General features: G+C 46.7%; 1 protein-coding gene across 1 annotated transcript in view; it reads right to left on the reverse strand.

The window, feature by feature from the left end:
- Positions 1 to 36: 36 nt before the first annotated feature.
- The window catches only part of ttbk1a (tau tubulin kinase 1a), a 55,890-nt gene continuing 43,426 nt past the window's right edge, over positions 37 to 12,500 (reverse strand). Inside the window, 3 exon segments of the mRNA XM_065960823.1 lie at positions 37 to 2,123; positions 2,125 to 2,380; positions 3,616 to 5,060. Of these exon segments, the coding sequence (XP_065816895.1) occupies positions 1,860 to 2,123; positions 2,125 to 2,380; positions 3,616 to 5,060 (1,965 nt within the window). The 3' untranslated portion in view covers positions 37 to 1,859.

Consider the following 12,500-nt stretch of genomic DNA (forward strand, 5'->3'; position numbering starts at 1 on the left):
GGATCAGCTGAAAAGAGACAGGAAGTGAAGGGAGGAGAGAGTAGGGGGATGACGTGCAGCAAGGGCCGAGGTCGATTCGAACCCACGGCAGCTGCACTACACCTCACATAACCGTCAGGAGTGCGTTTCTTTAAGCCAGAGGAATCCTGATCGAACCTGCAGCCATGAGGCTCCTCATGTTTTTCACCATCCAGTAGTTTGTAATATCAATCGTCGAATATCAAACGGACGAAGACGAAGACGATAAATTATGTTTGACCACATTTTGGCAAAAAACTAAACAGACGATGATTTAAAACGAGATTAACAAAGTTCAAACTAACTCACTTTACAATTTAACACTGAATCATCCTAGCAGCATGTTAGCTAGTTAGCAGTATGTTAGCTAGTTAGCAGCCTGTTAGCTAGTTAGCAGCCTGTTAGCTAGTTAGCAGCATGTTAGCTAGTTAGCAGTATGTTAGCTAGTTAGCAGCCTGTTAGCTTGTTAGCAGCCTGTTAGCTAGTTAGCAGCATGTTAGCTAGTTAGCGGCCTGTTAGCTTGTTACAACCTGTTGGCTAGTTAGCAGCCTGTTAGCTTGTTAGCAGCCTGTTAGCTAGGCTAGCACACTGTCAAACAGATCTTTTTTTACGTACTCGAGGCGTCAGTTCAGGAGTTTCACGTTCCCCTTTTCCTCCGTACACAGTAAGTGAAAACTAGGCGTCAATCCTTAATAGGCTATTTCATCACCACTTTGTTTTCATTTAACCAATCAGAAGGCGGGTTAGGGTACGAGCTGACTTTACGTCTACTGACAGCTGTAGAGGAGGCGATGACAGGAAGGCGTCGTTTGCTGTGTCCCATCTCAGGGGTAGCATCCAAAAACTGTAGAAACATGGACGTACTCTCAGTGATGTCACCTGTTGTCTTTGAAGCCCAAAGACAGTCGCCGTTAGAGATAACCGTCGGAAACAAATTTAAAAAGGATAATGAGATGGATATTTGTTATTGTACAGTGTGTGCCAATAAAGACATAAAGAGACCGATTTGTTCTTTTCTGCTGTAAAAACTTACATTTTTATTTGGGGTGTTTAAGTGAGCCAGCCTCTAGTGGACACTCGAGGAACTGCAATTATTTTGCACTTCAAACATCGGCTTCATTTCCACAGAAGTCGCTGCTAGTTATCAGACTTCAGAGGCTGAGCAGACTGATCTGAAATGTGACGATCTGGACGACAGAGGACTTCCTATTTGTGTTGCTGGCTATTCCTGCCCCTCACCGCGTTGCTAAGCATCGCTCCTGCGACCTCAGGACCCCTCTCAGTTTTAACATTTATTTTGTAGCTTTTTGATTGAGTAAAAACAAATGACTTACGTTTTAAGTGTAACCCTTGGCCACATATAAGTCGGCCATTTTGTTAGAATTTTGGGATATGTTGGGCCATAGAGGAAAAACTGACACATTTGAAGGACCGGTCAAAATCGGACAGTGTTTGGTGTTTTCATATGCGGGCCTTTGAAGGCGGCAGCCCCTGAATTAGGACACAGCTGTTATCTCTGAAACCTCCGTCCTCTATGACTGTGAGGAGGATCTACGAGAGATCATTAAACTCTCTAGTTTGCACTTTTAGTGGCGATACTAATCAAGATAATCTTTTCTAAGGAATGAACTGACGTGTTTTTTTTTTTCAGTGCTTCATCCTCTGCCAGAAAGAAACGCGCAGTGGAAAGAGTCTCTGAAGCTGGAGGTTAAACCAGGGATTGCCCAGGGAGCAGCACACATCCATAGCACCATGGCAGCAACACTTCTGTACAACCGTCACTCAGTTTACTGGAAGCCCATGAAGAAAGTTAGTTAGCTGTCCTTGGAAAGTAGAAGAGATCAGAATACATGAAGGAGTCTAATATGGAGTGAAAACATTTGAGGCGTAGCGCGTCCGGGGGACTGATTATTACACAAATGTAACTCGGCTTTGAGTCTCTTTGTATTATCTAGCGGGCACAGACTCTCCCTGGTATTTGGCTTCCCCTTAGCTGCAGCGGCGGCTGCTTTGGGCCTGGTCCTGGTAGGCGTGATGCCGGAGGAGGTCTGGGCCGTGGCTTCCTGTGAGGCGCTGCGCCGCATGTTTGTCGTTGTCCTTGGCGGGTAGCACAGGGACGGTTGGGGTTCGAACAGAAAGGGGTTGCCTGGACGGACATACCCTCTGAGGGGAGGGGCTATCTGTCCTGCAGTGGGTGGAGCTAAGGCTGCGACGGGTCCCAAACAGGACTCTCAGGGGCATTCGAGGACTACCTGACGGAGCAGGGGCAGCAGAAGGACGAGGACATGAAGAGGAGGACCTTGGGACGACGGGTTTGGGTTTTCTTTGAGTGCTAAGAGTGCTTAGTCCAATTTTCTGATTTCTGTGGACAGGAGAGAAAACAGAAGGTTTATTAATATTTTAAAGAACTGTTCCAACTTTAGCACCAGCATACTCCTTCCTGAAGCGATACTTGACACTGAAACGACCTTAGTTACCTGATACCTGATCCACAAGGGCGTGTCATATTAAGGAACTCACAGTTTCCTAACAACCTGAAGTGTAAAACAAGTTTTAATCATTCAAACTCCTGTGAAGAACTTCAGTTTGGTTGATTTTGTTGCCCTGCTTTGGACAAGGTTTAACCTTTACCGGCCACGTTACCGTGTGTACCGTACACACGTTTCTGGCACTATAGAGCCACGTAACAAGAAGTGTCAAGTAACGTAAGCTAGTAGACCTTTGTCATTCAAACATTTAAGGCTCCTTTATGCTCTACGTATGACACTGACTTTTTGAAATGCTACTGGGAATTGTGGAGGCAGACTGGAGCAGTGTAGCCAACAGTTCAAGCCAGTCGTTTGAAAAATGGTCAAACTTTCTGAGAGGTAAGATGACTTACTGCTGTTGTCATCGGTCATGTTCAGGTCGACGCAGAGGCTACCCGCTTCAACAAGACTATCTTACACATACTCCCACCAAGTGGAGATACAGCTAATATATTTTATTTCTCTATGTCTGGAACATACTCACTTACATATGAGCCACATTTGACCTCGGGAAAAAGAACCATTTAATAAATACAACAGGGTCCTAAGACGCTGACTAGACTCTTCTCCTCTGTTGCCCCCCGGTGGTGGAATGAACTTCCAAACTCCATTGGATCTGCAGAGTCCCTCTGCACCTTTAAGAAAAAGCTAAAGACCCAGCTCTTTCATGAATACCTACTAACTTAATGATGATGGTCTCCATATTATTGATGATGATGATGGTTGTGACGATGGTTTTTGTTTGATAACGACGACTTATAAGATGGTTTCTATACTGATTAGAGCTCTCAAGAACTGCCCTCAATGTTGTGCTTTGCCTCTGGTGACTTCCTGTCAGCACCTGTGTGTCCAATCAGACTCAAAGCTGATCGTTTGCTCTTACTCACATTGTTCCCTTTTTTCTAGATCCTTGCTTGTGTTGTTCTTACTCTCTGATGTACGTCGCTTTGGATAAAAGCGTCTGCTAAGTGAATTGTAGAATTGTAAATAAATAAAAACTGTTGGTACACCTTGCAACTCTACTTCAGAATCAGAACTTGTCACAACAGAAGAAGGAACAGAATCATACCCATTAGAGAAGGATGATGCTCCTTTGGTAGCGCTGGACTCTGGCAGGGAGAGAGGAGAGGGAGAAGCAGAGGCAAGTCCCACTGAAGGCCTCTTTATGGGGGTGACAGGCCTGGGGATCCTGCTCCTGCACTCCTTGGAGCCCTGCTCTTTAGTTGGCTTGAGACGGGAGCTCCTCCTGGACTCGTCTGAGGTATGCATGTCCTCCTCTGAGCCAGTGGTAGACAAAGTTTCAGAAGCCCTCCTGCGCTCTTCGTCCCCAGAGGATAACGACGAGGACGTCCCAGACAGCATCCTCCTCCTCATCCAGCGACCCTGCTGCCTCTGGACCAACATGCGGGCCAAGTCAAGCTGCCTGGCCCGCTGCTGTAGTCGAGCCCGAGCTGAGAGGGAGGAGGACTGCTCAGAGCCCGAGTCTTCTTCAGAGATGAGGATTGGGATTCTGCTTTTGATTTTGGGTTTTATTGCAGCCTGTAGTTCTGATGCAGTCGTTTGAAGCTTTGCGTCGTCTTCACTGGATGGTAAATGTTTCTTAAGATCCAGAGAAAGATCTTTAAGTTCAAGAACAGGAGACAAGACTTCTGGAACAGGCTCTAAAGACTTGGCCAGCACAGGCGACGGACCATTTTCAGTTTTGGGATGCTTATCAGAAGTGGTACCTTGGTCTGGCACGGACTCCTCTGGAGACTTTTCTGTTGTCGGTTCTATTCCTTGTTCTTGGGTGACGTCCTCTACCACTGATGCCTTCATGATGGCCAGGACTTCCCGGTCACTCTCTCGGGCAGAGTGACCATTGGAAGACATGACGTTGAGATGTGATGTCTCTGCAATATGGACGAATGTGCGCTCTACCTTTGTGAAGGGCGGAGAACCAGGAGCGATTGGAGTGGAAGGTCTGAGGTCCGACCTGAGAGCGGGGGACAAACGTCCAGTCTCGGAGGACTCTGGCTGAAGCCCCTCCCCGACCAGGAGGTGACGGGATGAGAGGGCACATGGTGTAGCCAGCTCACCCTCTAGACCATGATCAGCACCAGAGGGAGACTTACGAGTGTCTCCAGGAGAGAACAGGACGAGTGTTTTTTCCAGGTCGGGGTCTGCGTCAGCAGCTGAGGCGTGCTCCCTCTGACCCCTCTGGTCCTCTGCCATGAGGGTTGAAGGTGCAGCGTCCTGGCTACGCTCAGTGCTCTTCTGACTGGCCTCACTGTTTGACTCACTTTTAGTGACATCATCATCTCTTGGCCCTGCAGGCTCTGGGACATCTTCATCCGGTGTGGCAAAGCTCCGGCGCTGAGGTAAGGTACCGGTTAGCATGACGGTGAGGAAGTCGGCCCTCTTGACTTGGAGCTGAGGGAGGATGTGGAAATGCTCCTTCTCGTCTCCCTGGCCCTTCGTCCGATAGTCTGGGGAGGACGGTGATGGGATAATCGGCTCCGTGGGTGACAGCACCTGAAAAAAATACAACAAAACTATTTTACCGGATAAATTAAAAACAATAAAGCATGAAGGAGCTGGCTAAAAAAGGGTGTTAAACTTGGACAAATCCAAATGCATTAACACATAGCTCAGTACTTACTAGCAGCTTACAGACAATGACCAATGAAAACATACTGGAGGGAATTCAAAGTTGTGTCAATATTAATTTAGTCTCTAAATTCACAGTATTGTAGAATTACAATTTCTCAGCATACCTGTGACAATAAAAACATAAAAACAGCTCAAATGTTCAGTTCAGCTCAGTTTATATCAGAGGTAAAAATGTTCATTGATTTCAACTTCTTTTCACAGGGAGAAACCTGGAGCAGAAACCTGGAGCAGATCCAGACCTAAAGCCACATGACGCAACTTTTATTTCTTCTTCTTTATGGGTCTCACTTTAACCTGTAAATCAATTTAGTTGGTTAAAGTTTCACAGTCACAGTGAACCAATTATTCCAATAATATTCAAGCTGAGGTTTAAGGTCTTAGTTAAGTTTGGATTTGGGGGACTCATGGCAAATCACAGAGGACTTCTTTGAACCCACAGTGGAGATGTGGTAGAGTTTTTAAACCAAACAATGACAGTTACTTCTTTTCTTGAAGCACTTCTAGGCTTGAACTGTCCAAAGTCTGAGGTTCAGTGGTGGAGTCACCATGCCAACATTAAGTGCTCTCGTTTTGCAGAACGCCCCGTTAAAGGGTCCTGTTGACCAAGACTTGAACCATACCAACGTTACTGTGTTGAAGGCCAGTGTGCAGCAATAAGCAGATGTCAGACTGACCAACCTTAAAGAGACAGTTTGGTATTTTTGAAGTGGGGTTGTATGAGGCACTTGTCAATAGAAGTTTATTAGAAAAAGGAGATGCTGTCAGCTCTGCCCCTTTAAGAAGAGACCAGTCCGAGTGTCGGCATGGAAGCTAGGCTATACATCGCAGCAGCTGGGCCATGTGATTTAGAAAACCAATGATGACTTAAGTGTTTGCTATATTATATTGAGGCTTGAATTTCCCAGCAGCTAGCCAGTTTGTTTTAGCACTTAGGATGTGTCCACATTCCTATGCTGCGTCAGCCGTATAATCTTTAAACATTTGTTGGTTAAAATTACCACAAACTAAAATCTCAAATTGAAGTTCAGTCAAATCCTACAGACACAGAAGAACACAAGTGGGTGGCTAACGGTTTGCTAAAGCACTAAAACAAATCTAATAAGGCAAATAACGCATCTTTGTTGATTTTTAAAGCAACAATATGAATTTAGTTTAGTGGACTCTGGCGCCAACCAACGGCCTCTGAGGGAAACTGCAATGTCAGAAAACACAGTGCTGTTAGCTCCTCCCCCTCTTAGACAACATGCATTGACAAGCAGCAGAGAAGCGTTGTGAGATACCAAACACCAACTGACTTCCTGCAGCCGGTAAAACTTCAAAACACGAGACAACGACGACTCCACTAACGATGTTGGAGGTAATTGTTCTATTAGATCGACTTTGAGACGACTGTTTGAAGGAGGCAGAGTAACAGTTTTTTATTATCTCTAGCTTAATTATGTGTTACAAACAGCCAGTCGAGCTGGCCGGTCTCGCAAGCTGGCCGGTCTCTCCTTTAAGGGGCCGAGCCGGCAGGTCTCTCCTTTAGGGGGCCGAGCCGGCAGGTCTCTCCTTTAAGGGGCCGAGCCGGCCGGTCTCTCCTTTAAGGGGCCGAGCCAGCCGGTCTCTCCTTTAGGGGGCCGAGCCGGCAGGTCTCTCCTTTAAGGGGCCGAGCCGGCAGGTCTCTCCTTTAGGGGGCCGAGCCGGCAGGACTCTCCTTTAAGGGGCCGAGCCGGCAGGTCTCTCCTTTAGGGGGCCGAGCCGGCAGGTCTCTCCTTTAAGGGGCCGAGCCGGCAGGTCTCTCCTTTAAGGGGCCGAGCCGGCCGGTCTCTCCTTTAAGGGGCCGAGCCGGCAGGTCTCTCCTTTAGGGGGCCGAGCCGGCAGGACTCTCCTTTAAGGGGCCGAGCTGGCCGGTCTCTCCTTTAAGGGGCCGAGCTGGCCGGTCTCTCCTTTAGGGGGCCGAGCCGGCCGGTCTCTCCTTTAAGGGGCCGAGCCGGCAGGTCTCTCCTTTAAGGGGCCGAGCCGGCCGGTCTCTCCTTTAAGGGGCCGAGCCGGCAGGTCTCTCCTTTAGGGGGCCAAGCTGGTCGATCTGTCCTTTAGCGGGCTGAGCTGGCCAGTCTCTCCTTTAAGGGGCCGAGCTGGCCGGTCTCTCCTTTAGGGGGCCGAGCCGGCCGGTCTCTCCTTTAGGGGGCCGAGCCGGCCGGTCTCTCCTTTAAGGGGCCGAGCCGGCAGGTCTCTCCTTTAAGGGGCCGAGCCGGCCGGTCTCTCCTTTAAGGGGCCGAGCCGGCAGGTCTCTCCTTTAGGGGGCCGAGCTGGTCGGTCTGTCCTTTAGCGGGCTGAGCTGGCCAGTCTCTCCTTTAAGGGGCCGAGCTGGCCGGTCTCTCCTTTAGGGGGCCGAGCCGGCCGGTCTCTCCTTTAGGGGGCCGAGCCGGCAGGTCTCTCCTTTAGGGGGCCGAGCCAGCCGGTCTCTCCTGTGGCTAATACACTTTCTTTTGATCTTTCTCATACAACCACACTTCAAAAATACACTACTATGTTTTAAAGAAGACCGCCAGCTAAAATGTATGAAAGTGTATCCCTTTGTTGGTCCTCGTGCTAACGGTCCCTCTGGGAAGAAACACAACAGGAACTGGTTTATTTGCCCCCAAAATCATTTTAATGTCATTTTGGTTGTACACAAGCTTTTCAAGATTGTCTAGATTACATACATTGATATAAAAGGCACAAAAAATGCATTGCAGAGTTTATCTTTAGACAGCACGCAGTCTGATAATCAGGTGATTTTCAAGTGTTTCCCTTCATAAAGATTCGACATACAGCCTGTACATACGTCCTAAACCCCGCTAACGATCATGCTATTAGAGATTAACTGCAAACCTAACGACTTTCTACACGTCTGTATATATTTACACTGTCATCATTTACAAAAGGTTTAAAATACATGCTTTACCTGTAAATTATACAAGCAGTACTGTACAATCGTAAAGTGATATAAAAGAAAACGCTTACATGTATGTTACACGTGAAAGACACTCACGGATCGCAAGAGCTCGCCAATCCTCAACACCACGACACAAACTCTGCTGTTATTGCAATAAAAGTGAACGGGCGTTCAGACGTGAATTATTTAGTAACGACTGTGCCGCCGATATTTTCAGGTCCACAACGTATTTAGCTTAGCTTAGCATCAAAAGATATCAATACCGGTTTGTTACCACGGCAACAAAAATAGACCCCTAGACGCTCGTAATGTTATGACTTTTCTCTCTTTCCAATCTAACAACTTTAATCTTTCTAAATCTGATTCTCTTAATTTAACGACTTTTTCGAGTATCAGATATTTTATATTTATAATGTCCAAACTCTCTGAACTGTTTGGACCGTGCTGTGGATTTAAAAATGGCCGACTGCAGGATGGGATCTTTTTTAGTTAACATTTTGTGTGATGGTCAGAGCTGAGCAAAGAGTATCCCTCTACTTCCAGTCTTTATGCTAAGCTAGGCTAAACACCTGTGATAACACCAAATATCATCAACGAGAAATCGTTGGACAAAAAGGTGTCCTTAAATTCTCTGAACTTCCTTTGAGAAAAACGAGAAGTGATGCGTACTGATGGGAGTCACAAACCGTGAATGTGGCTAACGAAGCTAACACGGGGGCGAGTGTTCAACTATAAAGTTTAATTCTCTCGACAGACATCTGTACAATATCACCCTGTTATTCCATAGAGATCTGTGGAGCGTCACGTCTGTATTTGTGATTCATGAGGTATAAATGTTTCGCAGTAACGTGGAAGTGATGATGGTTTCTCAGCGGTTAATAAATGTTTGAACACTGAAGACGATCCGGGTGATGAGCTGAACTAAAACGACGTGAACACAGTTTGCAGCAGTGAGACACCACACTAGATAAGACTATTTTACCTGTTTGATACCACGGCAACACAAAGAGGCGTCCTCAGCACCTGATGGTGAATTCTTGCTTTAAAGTATGAAACATTGCTGGAAACGTCCTTCACACCGTCTACACTGTTGGCAACGTTTCGGGTTCAAGTCCTCTCTCTCTAAAATGTGCCTGACGATCTGAAGTTTAGAGATTAAATCTATACTTTAAATTCTGAATCATTTTAAAACACTTGGTGTTTAAAAGTATTTAAGGACCTAAAATGTAGACAACCTTTGAAGTTTATTTACATAATTGGATATTAAAAGCTGTAGGAACCAGTTCTGTTTGGAGAGTAATGGTAACAAAACGGAGACGAGACAGTTTGTTGTTTTCTGAATTTCCTTCGGGATCAGTAAAGTATCTATCTTCAGCGTCTCTGAGGGAATTCCTCAGACTGGTTGTTTCGGCGATGACTCCGCCCTTTTAATCCAACAAAGTTGCTTTAGGTCCAGAACAGTCTGAGAAGTTGCTCAGTGACATTTGTCGACACTGTAAGCAGAAACGTTGCCATGGATCTGTTGTTGTAAATTGATGGGACTTATGTCCAAAGCAACAAAGGTCACACGTTAAAGTCATAAAAAAGCCAACGTTTGGCTCCAACAACTACCTGGAGTCAGAGATTTCTCTGTAATAGACTCCATGTCTCCCTATGGGAAAGATATTCAAACGAGTGCTCCTCATAGAGCTGGGGTTATTAAGTAACCCAACGACTTCTTCAGCTAATAAACAAAACGATGAAACACGATGTGAACGAATCAGCTCGACCGCTCTGATCCGTGAGTATCCCTTTTTTTAGTAGCAAGTTATTTACAGAAGACGCTTCTCAGTCAGAGGTGAATGTTCGTGTTGTAATTACAGTACAGTGCTGTTTTCAGTCACGTTACAGTCAGAGGTGCGTCGTACAAACATCTCATGCAAAGAGTGGCGATGGACGGTAAACATACCGTCTTTGATGCTGCGTATCGTTTTTTTAAACTCAGAGTATCGTCAGCATAGAAAGCACACTCAAAGCTTTCTGAACCAGTTTGAACATAATGTGGCGCTGTGCTAACGGTGACACAGGACCGTGAATCAGTCACAATCTTGTACGGTTGGTGAATCTTTCCGCAGGCGTGCAAAATAAAGTTAGCAGCTAGTCCACTTCATACATTCTCTAAGTGGCTGTAGTGTAACGCTATGCTAAATATAAAATGGTCAGGATGTCCTGAACGCAGCGAGAAGCAGCATGAAAACAAACTCAGTCGTCTAACGCTGAGCTAATGCTAACGCCATGAGCTTCATGAAACAGCAAGTGGTGCATATTAAGTTAATGTAGCCCTTAAGAAACCACTGTGGCTCCCACCGTGACAACATGGCCGCCCTGGCGAGTCTCTTTCAGTGTGTTCACAATCCAGAGACTTTGAAAACATTCAGTGAAGACGGCGCAGAGCCACAACTCGAAGACGGCGCAGAGCCACAACTCAAAACATCGACGTCTCTCGTGAGTCTTTGTGACGAACGTCCTGAAAGACGATGTTCTCTAACCCTCTGGTCACTCAGAGCTCCTTCTGTTTGTTTGATGGCTTGTCTTTATATTTGTTTCACGTTGCGTTGTAACGGCGTGCAGGGCATTATTTCAAACGTTTTATCGAGAACACCCAGGAGACTCTTGGCTAGCTCGTAGCTTCATGGCGTTATGAAGGAGGGAAACAAAATGTGAACTTTTCATCCTCGTCATGTTTTCCTCGGAAGTTAAAGTTAACAACGTTTAAATGTCATCATGATGGTTTTTTTTCTGTCTCTCTGAAAAGTTTCAAAATGCAACATGAGCGCCCGCTCACTGCTCGGCTTTATGGGATATTTAAGTCTTCACTTTTCTTTAACTGATTCACACAGCAGCCATTTTCCTCTGACCTCACGGCAGGTAGGGAATTTAGAATGTTGCTTAAATATTTTCCAGGTTTAATTTTTAAAAGGGTTTTAAAAATGTTCGTAAATCTGGAAGCTGGTGACTGCTAAGAGCTAACATAAGCGAATGACAGCTAACATAAGCTAATGACAAGTAACAGCTAACATTAGTTAATGAAAGCTAACATATGCTACTGACAGCTAACATTAACTAATAACAAGTAACAGCTAACATTAGTTAATGAAAGCTAACATATGCTACTGAAGCTAACATTAGCCAATGACAAGTAACAGTAAACATTAGCTAATGACAGTTGACAGCTAACATTAGCTAATAACTGCTAACATTAGCTAATGACAGCTAACATTAGCTAATTACAGGTAACAGCTAAAACTAGCTAGTTAGTTGATTTTTGTTTGTTGTTTTCATGACCCCCCTGCAGCTCCTCCGGACCCCCCTGAGGGTCGGGCCACCCAGTTTGAATAACAACTGTTTATAAAATGGTCAAGCCTCCAACAAACCGCTGTACGGCGAGATGAGAGCGTTGGAGGAAAACGGCTGCTGTGTGAACTTTTATTTCCTGATTTAAATGAAACGTGTTTGTGTCCAAAGACAGAAGCCGTGATGCTCGATTAGAAAAGAAAAGAACGCCACGTCTGACTTATTGCATGGATACAGTCGACCCCTCTCTGCGGCTCCTCCGGGATAAAGTGCAACAGTGACGTCACTGAAAAGTGAACAGGAAGCTCGATGAAGACGAGTAGACGGAGTCGCAGAATCATTTTAGATCCAGTACAAACTGAAACCAGAGTGACCAGAACCCCTCACAACGGACCAGAACCCCTCACAGCGGACCAGAACCCCTCACAGCGGACCTGGACCCCTCACAGCGGACCTGGACCCCTCACAGCGGACACGGACCCCTCACAGCGGACCCGGACCCCTCACAGCGAACCAGAACCCCTCACAGCTGACCCGGACCCCTCACAGCGAACCAGAACCCCTCACAGCGGACCAGAACCCCTCACAGCGAACCAGAACCCCTCACAGCGGACCAGAACCCCTCACAGCTGACCCGGACCCCTCACAGCGAACCAGAACCCCTCACAGCGGACCAGAACCCCTCACAGCAAACCAGAACCCCTCACAGCGGACCAGAACCCCTCACAGCTGACCCGAACCCCTCACAGCTGACCCGGACCCCTCACAGTGGACCAGAACCCCTCACAGCGGACCTGGACCCCTCACAGCGGACCTGGACCCCTCACAGCGGACCTGGACCTCTGGAAGACCACACGCAGCAGCCCGATGAGGCTCTAATGCTGTATTCACATCAAGCCCCTCCCCCTCGCTGGTCTGCGCTCACTTTAGTAACATCCCACAAGAAGCAGAAAGAAGTAACCATGGCAACCAGTCCATCCTGCTAACTGAGGACGACCCTCTTCCTACGTCAACATCTACCGTGCAGCGCCGTTTAGATCTCACGCAGA

This window comes from Labrus bergylta, chromosome 1 (genome assembly GCF_963930695.1).
Source record: "Labrus bergylta chromosome 1, fLabBer1.1, whole genome shotgun sequence".
In the NCBI taxonomy this organism is placed as follows: Eukaryota; Metazoa; Chordata; class Actinopteri; order Labriformes; family Labridae; genus Labrus; species Labrus bergylta.